The sequence below is a fragment of the Paramormyrops kingsleyae genome, unplaced genomic scaffold (assembly GCF_048594095.1).
Source record: "Paramormyrops kingsleyae isolate MSU_618 unplaced genomic scaffold, PKINGS_0.4 ups27, whole genome shotgun sequence".
NCBI lineage: Eukaryota > Metazoa > Chordata > Actinopteri > Osteoglossiformes > Mormyridae > Paramormyrops > Paramormyrops kingsleyae.
In genome coordinates, this window is record NW_027325965.1 from 2520644 (window position 1) to 2532295 (window position 11652).

At 44.8% G+C, this 11652-nt stretch overlaps 1 protein-coding gene across 1 annotated transcript; it reads right to left on the reverse strand.

The window, feature by feature from the left end:
- Positions 1 to 1168: 1168 nt before the first annotated feature.
- LOC140583957 (uncharacterized) lies at positions 1169 to 2637 on the reverse strand. Its single transcript, XM_072707879.1, has 2 exons — positions 2558 to 2637; positions 1169 to 1960 (listed from the first exon to the last, which is right to left on the reverse strand). Exons 1-2 carry the CDS (start codon positions 2607 to 2609, stop codon positions 1185 to 1187), a joined length of 828 nt encoding a protein of 275 aa, XP_072563980.1. The 5' UTR covers positions 2610 to 2637; the 3' UTR covers positions 1169 to 1184.
- Between the last annotated feature and the right edge of the window lie 9015 nt (positions 2638 to 11652).

Genomic DNA, 11652 nt, shown 5'->3' on the forward strand with positions numbered 1-11652 from the left:
AGCTTTACCTCAAAACTAACAAGCATTAGGCCAATGCAGACTTGGCCGTTCATTTCGTCTGTCACATACCGGGAGCTACAACTTTATTATCATTTAATCCCTATAATCATTATTACCTTCTGGATCCATGTTCTCCACGTTTAAGGAGTGATGGATTCGAAATCTCATCGAGTAACAGTCCTTTATCTCAACTATCTGCACCATTTTGCCAAGAGCGAGAGTTTGCGCATCCAGAAAGTTTAACCGTTTTTGTTTTATTTCAAACTGCCTTCATTGACCGGAAACCGTAAATATTTTAAACACTGCGCTAAGACACATTCGCATGGCGTTAGTTTTACCGATTCTGACGGGATAAGAACGTGCGCAATTTCTCAAAATTACCACACAGTGGAGAATTAATGCCGGCAGGATCTTACTGTCTACAAAGCAAGTTCAATGCAAGTATAACCTTCACAAGTAAGACGAAGCATGGCGGCGGAAAAGAACAACATTTTTATTTTACAATTACTTCAAAATTAGGAACAAAAATACAATCAAAAATTCTTTAGTTTGACATGTGATCAAAATACAAAGTAAACTAATACATGATAGCATGCATGCAAAAGATCAACGGCAGAACAGGGACTTTTAACGTTGTCTGCATTAAAAAGGAATTAACCATCCCTCTCAATATAAAATTGGGATAATTTTTTTCTCTTCAGAGGCCTCCATAGAATAGTGCATCCATCCCCTCACTCATGTGTATAGAGACGTATCCTAAGGCTCTGTCAGCAACATTCAGATCAACAACAGCATCAACAATTTCACAGCTAGTTTTAAAACTTGCTTAAACGCACAGTGATTGCAGAAAATGATAAACAAATTAGGTACTATTAATTAAATTATTAAATTGTGCAGATTAATAGTCAGAAAAGGTTTTTCAATTTTACATTATGATAAATGAGAACTATCGGTGATTACTAATTATTGTTAACTAATTTACTGTATGAATTTTTCCCCCTCGTTGTTAAAAATCATTATATGTCAGGGTGCCAGTCAGTGGAAGCACACAGACACGTTGGCCAGCTGTCCTATTCAACTACTTTTTGGTCATTTATTAAGTAACTGACTAATATTTTCCTGCGGGATCTTCTAATTATGTTGAAATAAAAATGTAACTTACAGCGTAAAAACATGGAATCAAGTCAGAAGCGCATGGGCCTCTTGTGCTGTGGAGGAGAACTTGAGCCGCTGGTGTCGTCGGGCTCGGCCTTGCGCTTCCTCTGTCTGGTGCCAGCGGGTCTCTGAGGAGGCCTCTCCTCCTGCCTAACGCCCCATGTTTGCAGAGAACTGCTCACATGCACGGAGACATGCACGGACATGACCACGGTGTGATCATCACCGTAGTCCGTAATGCTCCAGAGTCCATCGGAGATGCTGAGCTCATCCAGCTTCCGCAGGTAGTTGCGGCCTTCGATCTCAAGCTGCTGCCACGTGCTGTTAGGGCCCACAGGGATCCAGAAGGTGGAGCTGGAGGGCTCAGCATGTTCTGGCTCAATCTGACTTCCAGGTTGAGTGTCAGAAGGCACAGATAAGGATGGAGATGAGGGCTCATCTTCACCCCAGGCCAAGGGGAGAGCCTCAGGAAGCCCATTAGCATCCTCAGTCGTGGATGCTGGAGCTGCAGGGGAAGCCTCCCTTATAGAGCTGGATGATGGCAGCTCCTGTCCGTAATGGTCATCCTCCTCAGCTGGTGATTCTCCATCCCCATGCTGGACACCAGTCTCTGTACCATGATGTACCACTTGCAGTCGTGCAGGTGCTACGTGCAATAGGCTGGGATCCAGCTCCTCCCCAGTGAGCCGCCAATAAAATGAAGGGACACTGAGGGCCAGAGACTGCAAGTTCTCCATGGTCAGTGGGCTCCTCAAGAAGTTCACGACCAGAATGGAGATGAACTTGTCCTCCAAAAACTCATGAACTGGGACAAAATGGAACACAGAGAGATATATAAGAACATGACAATAACTGGATAAATACTCTACTACAAAATCCGTTTAAAATGAGTCCATGGGCTTCAGATTGTCAGATAAATGAAATAATGTGAATTACTGATAAAGCTAAGAAAGCTAAACCAGAAGACAACATCCATGCATACGCTTACTCTCACACATATCCAAATGAATAAATATTAAATGAAACACATTTAGTCCTGCACTTTTGTCACTAACAGTGATCTTGCTTTTCATTTTCTTATTATTTAAACAAGATGAGCAAGAATGGGAGACAGAAGGGGAGTATAACGAACGGCATTTCCTATCACATCGTTACATTTTCTCATTTTAAAACTCCGCTTCCAATGTATCCGTTTGCAGTTCTAAATACATTCATTTCTGTAGATAAAAGTTGAATTATTCAACCGGTCGGTTATTTTACCTCGAAAACCAAATGTGTTACTTATCAGCTTTACCTCAAAACTAACAAGCATTAGGCCAATGCAGACTTGGCCGTTCATTTCGTTTGTCACATACCAGGAGCTACAACTTTATTATCATTTAATCATTATAATCATTAATACCTTCTGGATCCATGTTCTCCATGTTTAAGGAGTGATGGATTCGAATTCTCATCGAATAACAGTCCTTTATCTCAACTATCTGCACCATCTTGCCAAGAGCGAGAGTTTGCGCATCCAGAAAGTTTAACCGTTTTTGTTTTATTTCAAACTGCCTTCATTGACCGGAAACCGTAAATATTCTAAACTCTGCGCTAAGACACATTCGCATGGCGTTAGTTTTACCGATTCTGACGGGATAAGAAACGTGCGCAATTTCTCAAAATTACCACACAGTGGAGAATTAATGCCGGCAGGATCTTACTGTCTACAAAGCAAGTTCAATGCAAGCATAACCTTCACAAGTAAGACGAAGCATGGCGGCGGAAAAGAACAACATTTTTATTTTACAATTACTTCAAAATTAGGAACAAAAATACGACCAAAAATTCTTTAGTTTGACGTGATCAAAATACAGAGTAAACTAATACATGATAGCATGCATGCAAAAGATCAACGGCAGAACAGGGACTTTTAACGCAGTCTGCATTAAAATGGAATTAACCATCCCTCTCAATATAAAATTGGGATCATTTTTTCTCTTCAGAGGCCTCCATAGAATAGTGCATCCATCCCCTCACTCATCTGTATGAAGACGTATCCTAAGGCTCCGTCAGCAACATTCAGATCAACAACAGCATCAACAATTTCACAGCTAGTTTTAAAACTTGCTTTAACGCACTGTGATTGCAGAAAATGATAAACAAATTAGGTAATATTAATTAAATTATTAAAATGTGCAGATTAATAGTCAGAAATGGTTTTTGAATTTTACATCATGATAAATGAGAACTATACGTGATTACTAATTATTGTTAACTAATTTACAGTATGAATTTTTCCCCCTCGTTGTCACGGTGCCAGTCAGTGGAAGCACACAGACACGTTGGCCAGCTGTCCTATTCATTCAGCACCAGCCCATCTAGTAGAGAATTCAGCACCACGGACAGTGACCTGTGTTACTATGACATCAGGTTCCTTCATTGGCTCTATATGTTTTTCTAGAAATAACTAAATGGCTCTGTTGCAGAAATTTCCAGCCATAGACTTGGTTCCTGTATGAAGAGGATATTTTATTTTTACTCAGACCTACAGAAAACCTGCTCTGCACGCGATCTCCCCTTTACTGCTGGAGCAGGGCACACGCAGATCAACAAGTGACAATGCAGCAAATACAGATGAACAATTTCTCACAGCTTCAGAAGTTGTCAGATTACTTTGTAATTCAGAGTTTGTCTAAGACTTCTGCTAGAACATTTTGTGCACTTGAGCCTACTTTCAAAATGTATGGCACCTGGGTCTACTAAAACAAGGTGATGCTGCCTGAACCACCAACCAAGGCTGGGGAGGAAAGGGAGGAATACTAGCCAAAGCAAGGAAGAAAAGCAGCCCACCCTATCTCATGGTCATGAATACAAGAGTTAGGGAGTGTTATGAAGAAGACACCACACTTAAGACCACACAGTGAATTACACCAGAGAGAGATATTGCATTCTAGCTGTGTTACGTAACATTCCTCAGCCTTCGGTTTTTTCCACACTATGAAGGACATAATTCAGGGTGACAAACAAAACAGCGGAACTGTAGGGCAGCCATTTATTTGTTTCAGTAGTTTTAAGAAAACTTGAACATAAAATGTTTGTTTTGCTTAGATATAAGTCCAGTTGTAGCAGACTTATATTGGCTTTAAGTGATGGATGTTGCTTGTGTTAATACTGCTTTGATTTTGAGGATGAAGTCTGAAGTGTAGGTGACATAGAAGCATGTAGTTTGATGTTTGGAGGTTGTAGTTTTTCATGGGACAATTTGAATATGGAGTACTGGTGTTGTACTTTTTAAGAGGACAGCTCACGAAAACTAATACAGAGTATTATAAGTACCTCTCTTTAAAGGAACTGAGCTCTCTTAGTGTATTTTACATCACATACACTCTTGGTTCGCTGGGCGGTCCATCCCACTGTAGTTGGAGAAAGCTGCCATCAGTCGTTCGGTGTAGCACTCGCAGGATTTACTAGGCTCCTGCTTAAACTGATGCATCATCATCCAGTCCATGCGCGGGGCGACCTGTATCAGAAGGGCTGCCACATAGCGAGGTCTGTTCTGCCTGGGATCCAGCAGGTCACTGACAATGTCCTTCAACTCCTTCATCTACAGTGTCAGATGACCAAAGTTATCTCCCTCTTGAGGATTTGTAAATAACAACATAGGGGCAAGAATTTTTTCTGCCTCGTCCTACTGCCTGAGTTTTTGACCGCGGCACGTCGTCACTGATAAGGAGGTGGAGTCGGGCGCTGAATGGTTATGATCCTCATCTGCAGGGGGGAGAGGGGAAGGGGCAGGGGAACCAGTTGCTACTCCTCCCTCGGCGGCATAAGGAGGAGACTGCTGTTTGGGCAGCAATGCTTGGGCAGGGGCCACACAGTTTATTCCTGGGTATCTAATTAGCAGACACCTTTTGGTTCCTTCAGGGGCTCCACAGACAAACTCATTGACAAAATAGAGTCGTCACAGACAAATGCTTTGTCACATGCTCAGCCGACATGGACTGTGTGCTGTTTACATATTTTTGGCAGAAACGGAAAGCTCATATGCATATCAGCATATTTTTGGCACAAGTGGAACTCCATCATTTTAAAGAGGGTAAACTCTTCAGGAAATTTACAATGTCAGAATAAACGGATTTTTTAACAGGAGTAACTAATGTGTCCTAATAAGGAAATACATACAATCAGAATAAAATACCTGTGGTTTTTAACAGTGGTAACAATCTGATACGGAAAGGTATCAGATCAACATATCTATAGCATGTAACGGAGCTTGCTCCCCTCCAGAACTCATTGTTCCAGTAGTTATCTGAAATTGTCGTTATTTGGAATATTAAAGACTATGAACAAAAATGGACAATGCAAGAAAATAAAACAATGAGTATGACAGAAAACTAGAGTATTGTTGCAACGGTTGGTACTAGCTGGGTTATGTACTAGCTCACATTAGAGAAACATCATAAATGCTACTAATACACAACTGGGGGGGGGGGGGGGGGTGTGGCTCAGTACATGGGCTAAGTCCTTGTGCCTGTAATCAGAAGGTCACCGGTCCAAACCCAACCTCAGCACGTCCTTTAGTAAGGCCCTTAATACCCAGCTTCCTGGGGGCCCACACAGGTGACTGTCTTTCACATAGAGCTTGATTTATAAAGAGCAAATTGAGGGAGGTGTAAAGAAGACAATTTCCCCACAGGGATCAATAAAAGTATCAATTATTATTATAACTGTAACTGCACGTAATAACCGGAAAGCATAATTGCTTACTTTCTGTCGAAAATTCTTGCAGCAATATGCTACATTTATGAGCTAGCGGACATGTAATTCTGTTCTACGCATGCGCTTTAACTGAGAGTGTGCTATTCTGATAGGTATGCTACAATGTCAAAACACCTGTACTAATGAAATGTAATACACAACAGCTTTCAAAAATGCGGTAGCATGGTACCTTTTCAATGGCGGTATAACATGCAGCTAGTCTGCAAAAACTCTTTGGTAAATGTCAATAAATAAAAATCGCTGCATTGCATAGTCAATTAATCTATGTGTGACATCGTGCTGAAAACGACTCCAGATAAGCCGTAAAATAAAGGCATTAATCATGAATTTCAGTCAGTTATGCCACAGCACTTCCCTTCGCTCGTTTTCTTCAACACAAAAAATCGCTCAGGCCAGGATCATTAAGTGCAATGTGGAGAGTGCAGACCAGCCGGGGATAATCGTGCTCGGTTACAGTATAAGGCACACGGGTAAATTGTGAATACGGCCTTAATCTAGCTACAGCTTCTTGAATTGTTGGGCGGTGTGTGTAACATAACGTTTTGACATACCGATATCACTTTATATTTCACGTGTATTTATCACTTCATTTCACGTGTCTCTTTAAGTCATTGTTTGATATTATCCAGAGCTGATCGTGTGATTAATCAAACTTTCAGTGTCATCATTTTTATGCTGTTGTATACTAATCTTTAAAATTCATCTTATAGAATTCTGTTCTTATTATTACATAACAACGCGAATTATTGGTATGTTATTATTTAATCACATTATGGCCGCTTTGCTTGGTTACGTACTGTATTAGGCATCATATGGCATGTGGGACGTACGCTGCCAGTTTGAAACACGCAGCCTCACTTCCATTTCTGGACCAAGATGGCGAGGTACGTTAAGTTTCTGCTCCCATATTATCGTATAAATGATCTTATTATTTAGTATCTGTCAAACTTGCATGTATATTAAAATATGTTTACTGTTTCGGGCTACTGCGTTAATTCTATCAAAATTTTATGTGCAAGTTAGCTATAGTTTCGTATTGATATTTAAGTTTTCTGCATGTGCTTTCCTGCGCTTTCATGTTACATTCAGATGCGGATGGTTCCGGTGTTCTGTCGAGTTGAGCTACAGTACTTTGTCGAGTTAGGCTACCTTAACCTCCTGAGACCCTACGTCCTCATATAAGGACATCATTTTTGTTTAAAACTATTAATTGTTCAAAAAAATGTTTGGGTTTTATGATTATGAGGTCCTACTAATCCTAAATGGCTAAAGGAAATAACACATGCACACCAAACAAAAGCCCGAGAGTCAGGAGGATAGTGCTAATAGATAGCCCTAACGCTAGCCCCAAAAAAACCCCTAAAATCCTTACCCTAACCCCTAAAACAGGGGTGACCAATCTTATCCGCAAAGGGCCGGTGTGTATGCAGGTTTTTGGGATAACCTGTAGGTCAGCTGTTCAAACCCAGGTGTGAGGACTCTTCAGCCAATCAGTCCTGACCTGTATTCCATGTGTCAGGAGTGACTGACAGCTCCATTGCATTACCTGTATGTTGTTTTTCCTCATTCAGAATCAGACGAATGGCGAAAGCTGTCAGCTGGAGTGATGACCAGTACTGGGCAACATGGGACAAGTGGGGAGAGGTGATTGACCGGGGAGATGAGGAAGAGCTGTGCTCCCCAGCAGAATCACCCTCTGACCAGGCTGACAGTTTGAACGTGTGACACAACCGAAAGGCAATTGCCAAGGCAGTTAGCTGGACGGATGATGTGTATTGGGCAGCCTGGGACAAATGGGATGAAATCATCTGCTGGGGTGAAGCAAAAGAGTGCTCCCCAGCAACTCCACCCACCAACCAGCCTGGGGAGGATAAGGGGTTAGACGTGCATGGGTTAGAGGTCTTTGTGTTAAATGAAAGGACAGTCTCCATAAAGCCTGCAGACGACCACCAAGACAGGCTGAAAATAGAAGCCGTATTGGTCGACCTCTGCCAGTTTGAGCTTGATGATGTAAATCAAAGTAATGGTAAATTTGAAATTGTAGGAATAGAAATTGGAGAAGTCAAATTGGAGGAGACTGCAGAGAGGGGTTTTAATTCAGTATTTGAATTGGAAATGATGGATTTGGAGATAGAAGTTGTAGACAGTGAATTCCAGCTGAATGCTGTTAATTGGGACATTGCTGAAACTAAAGTGGACAAATTATTAGTGGAACACCTCAACATAAATTGGCAGTGTGAAGGTGTCCACATCAAATGGCAATGTGGTGAAGGTGCCCCTGCAGACAACGCATGGGAAACAGAAGAAAGGCAAAAAATGGCAAAATTAGACCCCACGAGAGCCGATTGCTGAAGCTGAACATCCTTCTCAGCCTCTTATTTGAATTTGTCAAATTGTTTTAAATCATTGTGGGATTAGCCCCATTGTACCCTTCACATACATACTTACAACATCTCTAAAACACTTTAAATTGTAAACATGTTTCTTCCCTACATCCATTTATGTCTTTCCTATTAGCAATGTAAGGGGAATCTTATTAATGCTAATAATAATGAATAATAATAATAATAATAATGTAACTCTGTTTTGCTTATGTTTGGAAGTCCTGGGTTAAGGACACCTAGCTTAGAACCAGAGTTTTTGTAGAGTTTTTGTGTGCCTGTGTGTGTGTGTGTGTGCCTCAGTGCGTGCATGCGTTCATGCCTGTGTGTGTGCCTGTGTGAGTGCCTGTGGCCGTACCTGCATGCCTGCCTGTGTGCGTGCATACCTGGCTGTCTGCGTGTGTGCCTGCGTTCGCGCCTGTGTCGCTTGTGTGCCTGCCTGTGTGCCTGCATGCCTGCTTGCGTGTGTACGTGCCTGAGTGCATGTGTACGTTGGTGCCCGTGTGTGTGCCTGCATGCGTTCTTGTGTGCATTCATACCCGTGTGTGCCTGTAAATGCCTGTGTGCTTGCCTGTCTGCTTGAAGCATGTCTGTGTGCATGCATGCATGCCTTTGTGCTTGGGTGTCGCTGTGCGCACATGTGTGCATGCCTGCCTGTGTGCGTGCCTGTGTGCGTGCGTGTGTGCCTGTGTGTAAGCGCCTTTCTGTGTGCATGCATGCCTGTGTGAATGCCTTTGTGCTTGAGTGCATTCGTGCCTGTGTGTGTGTGGCTCTGTCGGCGTGCGTGCCTGTGCACATGCTATTGTACGTGCCTGTGTGCTTGCCTTCATGCGTGAGTGCATGTCTGTGCATGCGTGCCTGTGTGCATACCTGCCTGTGAGCTTGCGTGCCTGTGGCGTGCTTGCATGCGTGCGTGCCTGTGGCGTGCTTGCATGCGTGCGTACCTGTGTGCATGCCTGCCTGCCAGCATGTGTGCATGCGTGTATGCCTGTGTAAGTGCCTACCTGTGTGCGTGCGTGCCTGTGTGTCTGCGTGCCTTTGTGCTTGAGTGCCTTTGTGCCTGTGTATGAGCCTGCGTGCGTGCCTGTGTGTTTACATGCATGTGTCCCTATGTGCATGCCTGTGAGCCTGCGTGCATGCCTGTGTGTGTGCCTGCATGCGTGCCTGTGTATGTGCCAATGTGCGTGCGTGCCTGTGTATGTGCCAATGTGCGTGCATGCCTGTGTGCATTCCTGCCTGTGAGCTTGTGTGCATGCATGCATGCCTGTGTACGTGCATGCGTGCCTGCATGTGTGTGTGCGTGACTGCCTGCATGCGTGCCTGTGTGTTCGTGCCTACGTGCAAGCGTGTGTGCCTTTGTGCATGTGTGCCTTTGTTCGTGCTTGCCTGTGTGCCTGCCTTCGTGCTTGTGTGTGTGCGTGTCTCTGTGCCTGTGTGCTTGCATGCGTGTGTGCGTGCCTGTGTGTGCGCGTGTCTGTGTGCTTGCATGCCTATGTGCATAACTGCCTGTGTGTGCGCGTTTGTGGTTTCACGTGTATGTGTGGGCGTCCCTGTATGTGTGCGTGCTTATGTGCATTCGTGTCTGTGCGTGCCTGTGTGAATTCATGCCAGTGTGCATGCCTGCATGCGTGTGTGCCTTTGTGCTTGAGTGCTTTCGTGCCTGTGTATGTGCCTTCACGTGTGCGTGCCTGTGTGTGTGTGACTGCCTGCGTGCCTGCCTGCCTGTGTGCTTATGTGTGTGCGTGTCTCTGTGCCTGTGTGCTGGCATGCGTGCCTGCCTGTGTGCTTGCGTACCTGTGTGCTTGCGTGCATGTGTGCGGGAGTGCCTGTGTGCGTGCGTGCATACCTGTGTGCTTGCGTGGCTAGGTGCGTGGCGCGTGCTTGCCTGTGTGCGTGCCTGAGTACGTGTGTGCGTTCGTGCCTGCTTATCTGCACGTGTGCGTGCACATGTGCTTGCGTGCACGTGTGCTTGCGTGCACGTGTGCTTGTGTGCACGTGTGCTTGCGTGCACGTGTGTGTGCCTCTGTGCTTCCATGCCTGTGTGCATGCATGCCAGCGTGCGTGCATGCGTCCCTGTGTACTTGCTTGCCTGTGTCCGTCCATGTCTGTGTGCGTTAATGTGTGCGTGCATGCGTTTCTGCCTGCCTGCGCGCATTCATGCCTGTGTACGTGTTTGCATGTGTCTGTGCCTTTGTCTCAGCGTACCTGCCTGTGTGTGTGCCTGCCTATGTTCGTGCGTGCCTGTGTGCATGTCTGCGTGCGTTCGTGCCTTTGTCTCTGCATACCTGCCTGTGTGTGTGCCTGCCTGTGTGCTTGCCTGTGTTCGCACGTGCCTGTGTGTGTGCCTGTCTGTTTGCCTGCCTGCCTGCCTTTGTGCACCATTCACACCTATGGTCAACTTGGTAATTCCAGTTAACCTCAGTTTGTTCCCAGGGGTGGGTGGCACGGTGATGGTGGTTGGCACTGTCACCTCACACCTCTGGGATCTGGGTTTGAGTTTCTGCCAGGGTTCCATGTGTGGAGTTTGCATGTTCTCGCCGTGTCATCGTGGGGTTTCTCCCCCTAGTCCAAAAACATGCTGAGGCTATCTCAAGTTACCAAATTGCCTGTAGGTGTGAGTGAATGGTGAATGTGCTCTGTGATGGGTTGGCGCCCCATCCAGGGTTGTTTCCTGCTTTGTGTCCTGCTCCGGAGCCCCTGCAGCCCTGAACAGGAGAAGCGGTTTCAGAAAATGGATGTATGGATGGATGGATGGTCCCAGAGGCTAACCACTGCACCACTGTGCCATCCCCATGTATGGGATATGTAGAAGAAAACTGTAACAGGTTATCCAGTGTGTGACAGATGTCAAATCACATGAGCCAGTCTGTTACCAAAGGTGAATCGAGAGATTCTGAGCTTAAGAGCCAGTAAGGCACAGTTTAAGTCTCTGTAGTGTTGTAAAGTATTAATGTATAATTCTTGTCAAATATATGGCCATCAAGGGGTGGAAATGAGCCAGTTTGAAGGCACAGAGAAGTGGATCATCACCATTAGAAGGGAAGTGCTGCAGCTCACATTTTTGCTCCTTTTACAAAAGGGGTTATGAATCCCTGCACTAGAACTACTATCCTGCGCAGATTTCCGTAAATTCCATAGAACTCCCTACAGCTCCTCCTAAGCCCGTGCAGGCCTTCAGCCCCATTGTCCTCCTGCTTTTGTTGTGCAAACACGGCAATTACCTGTGAACCCTGGCACATTTGCATTTGTGTACTCAGACTGCTAGCTGAAATTCAAGGCAGCCTGAACCTGTGTGTGACATGGGAACCTTCACTGAAGCTTGTCATATCTATTGTTGGGTGAGTGTGTGTGGGCC

Coding starts and splice junctions, on each gene's coding strand:
- LOC140583957 (XM_072707879.1), bottom strand. CDS start 2,609: ATGAGAATTCGAATCCATCACTCCTTAAACATGGAGAACATGGATCCA. Junction 1,961..2,557: donor GGAGAACATGGATCCAGAAG/GTATTAATGATT, acceptor ATTTTGTCCCAG/TTCATGAGTTTTTGGAGGAC.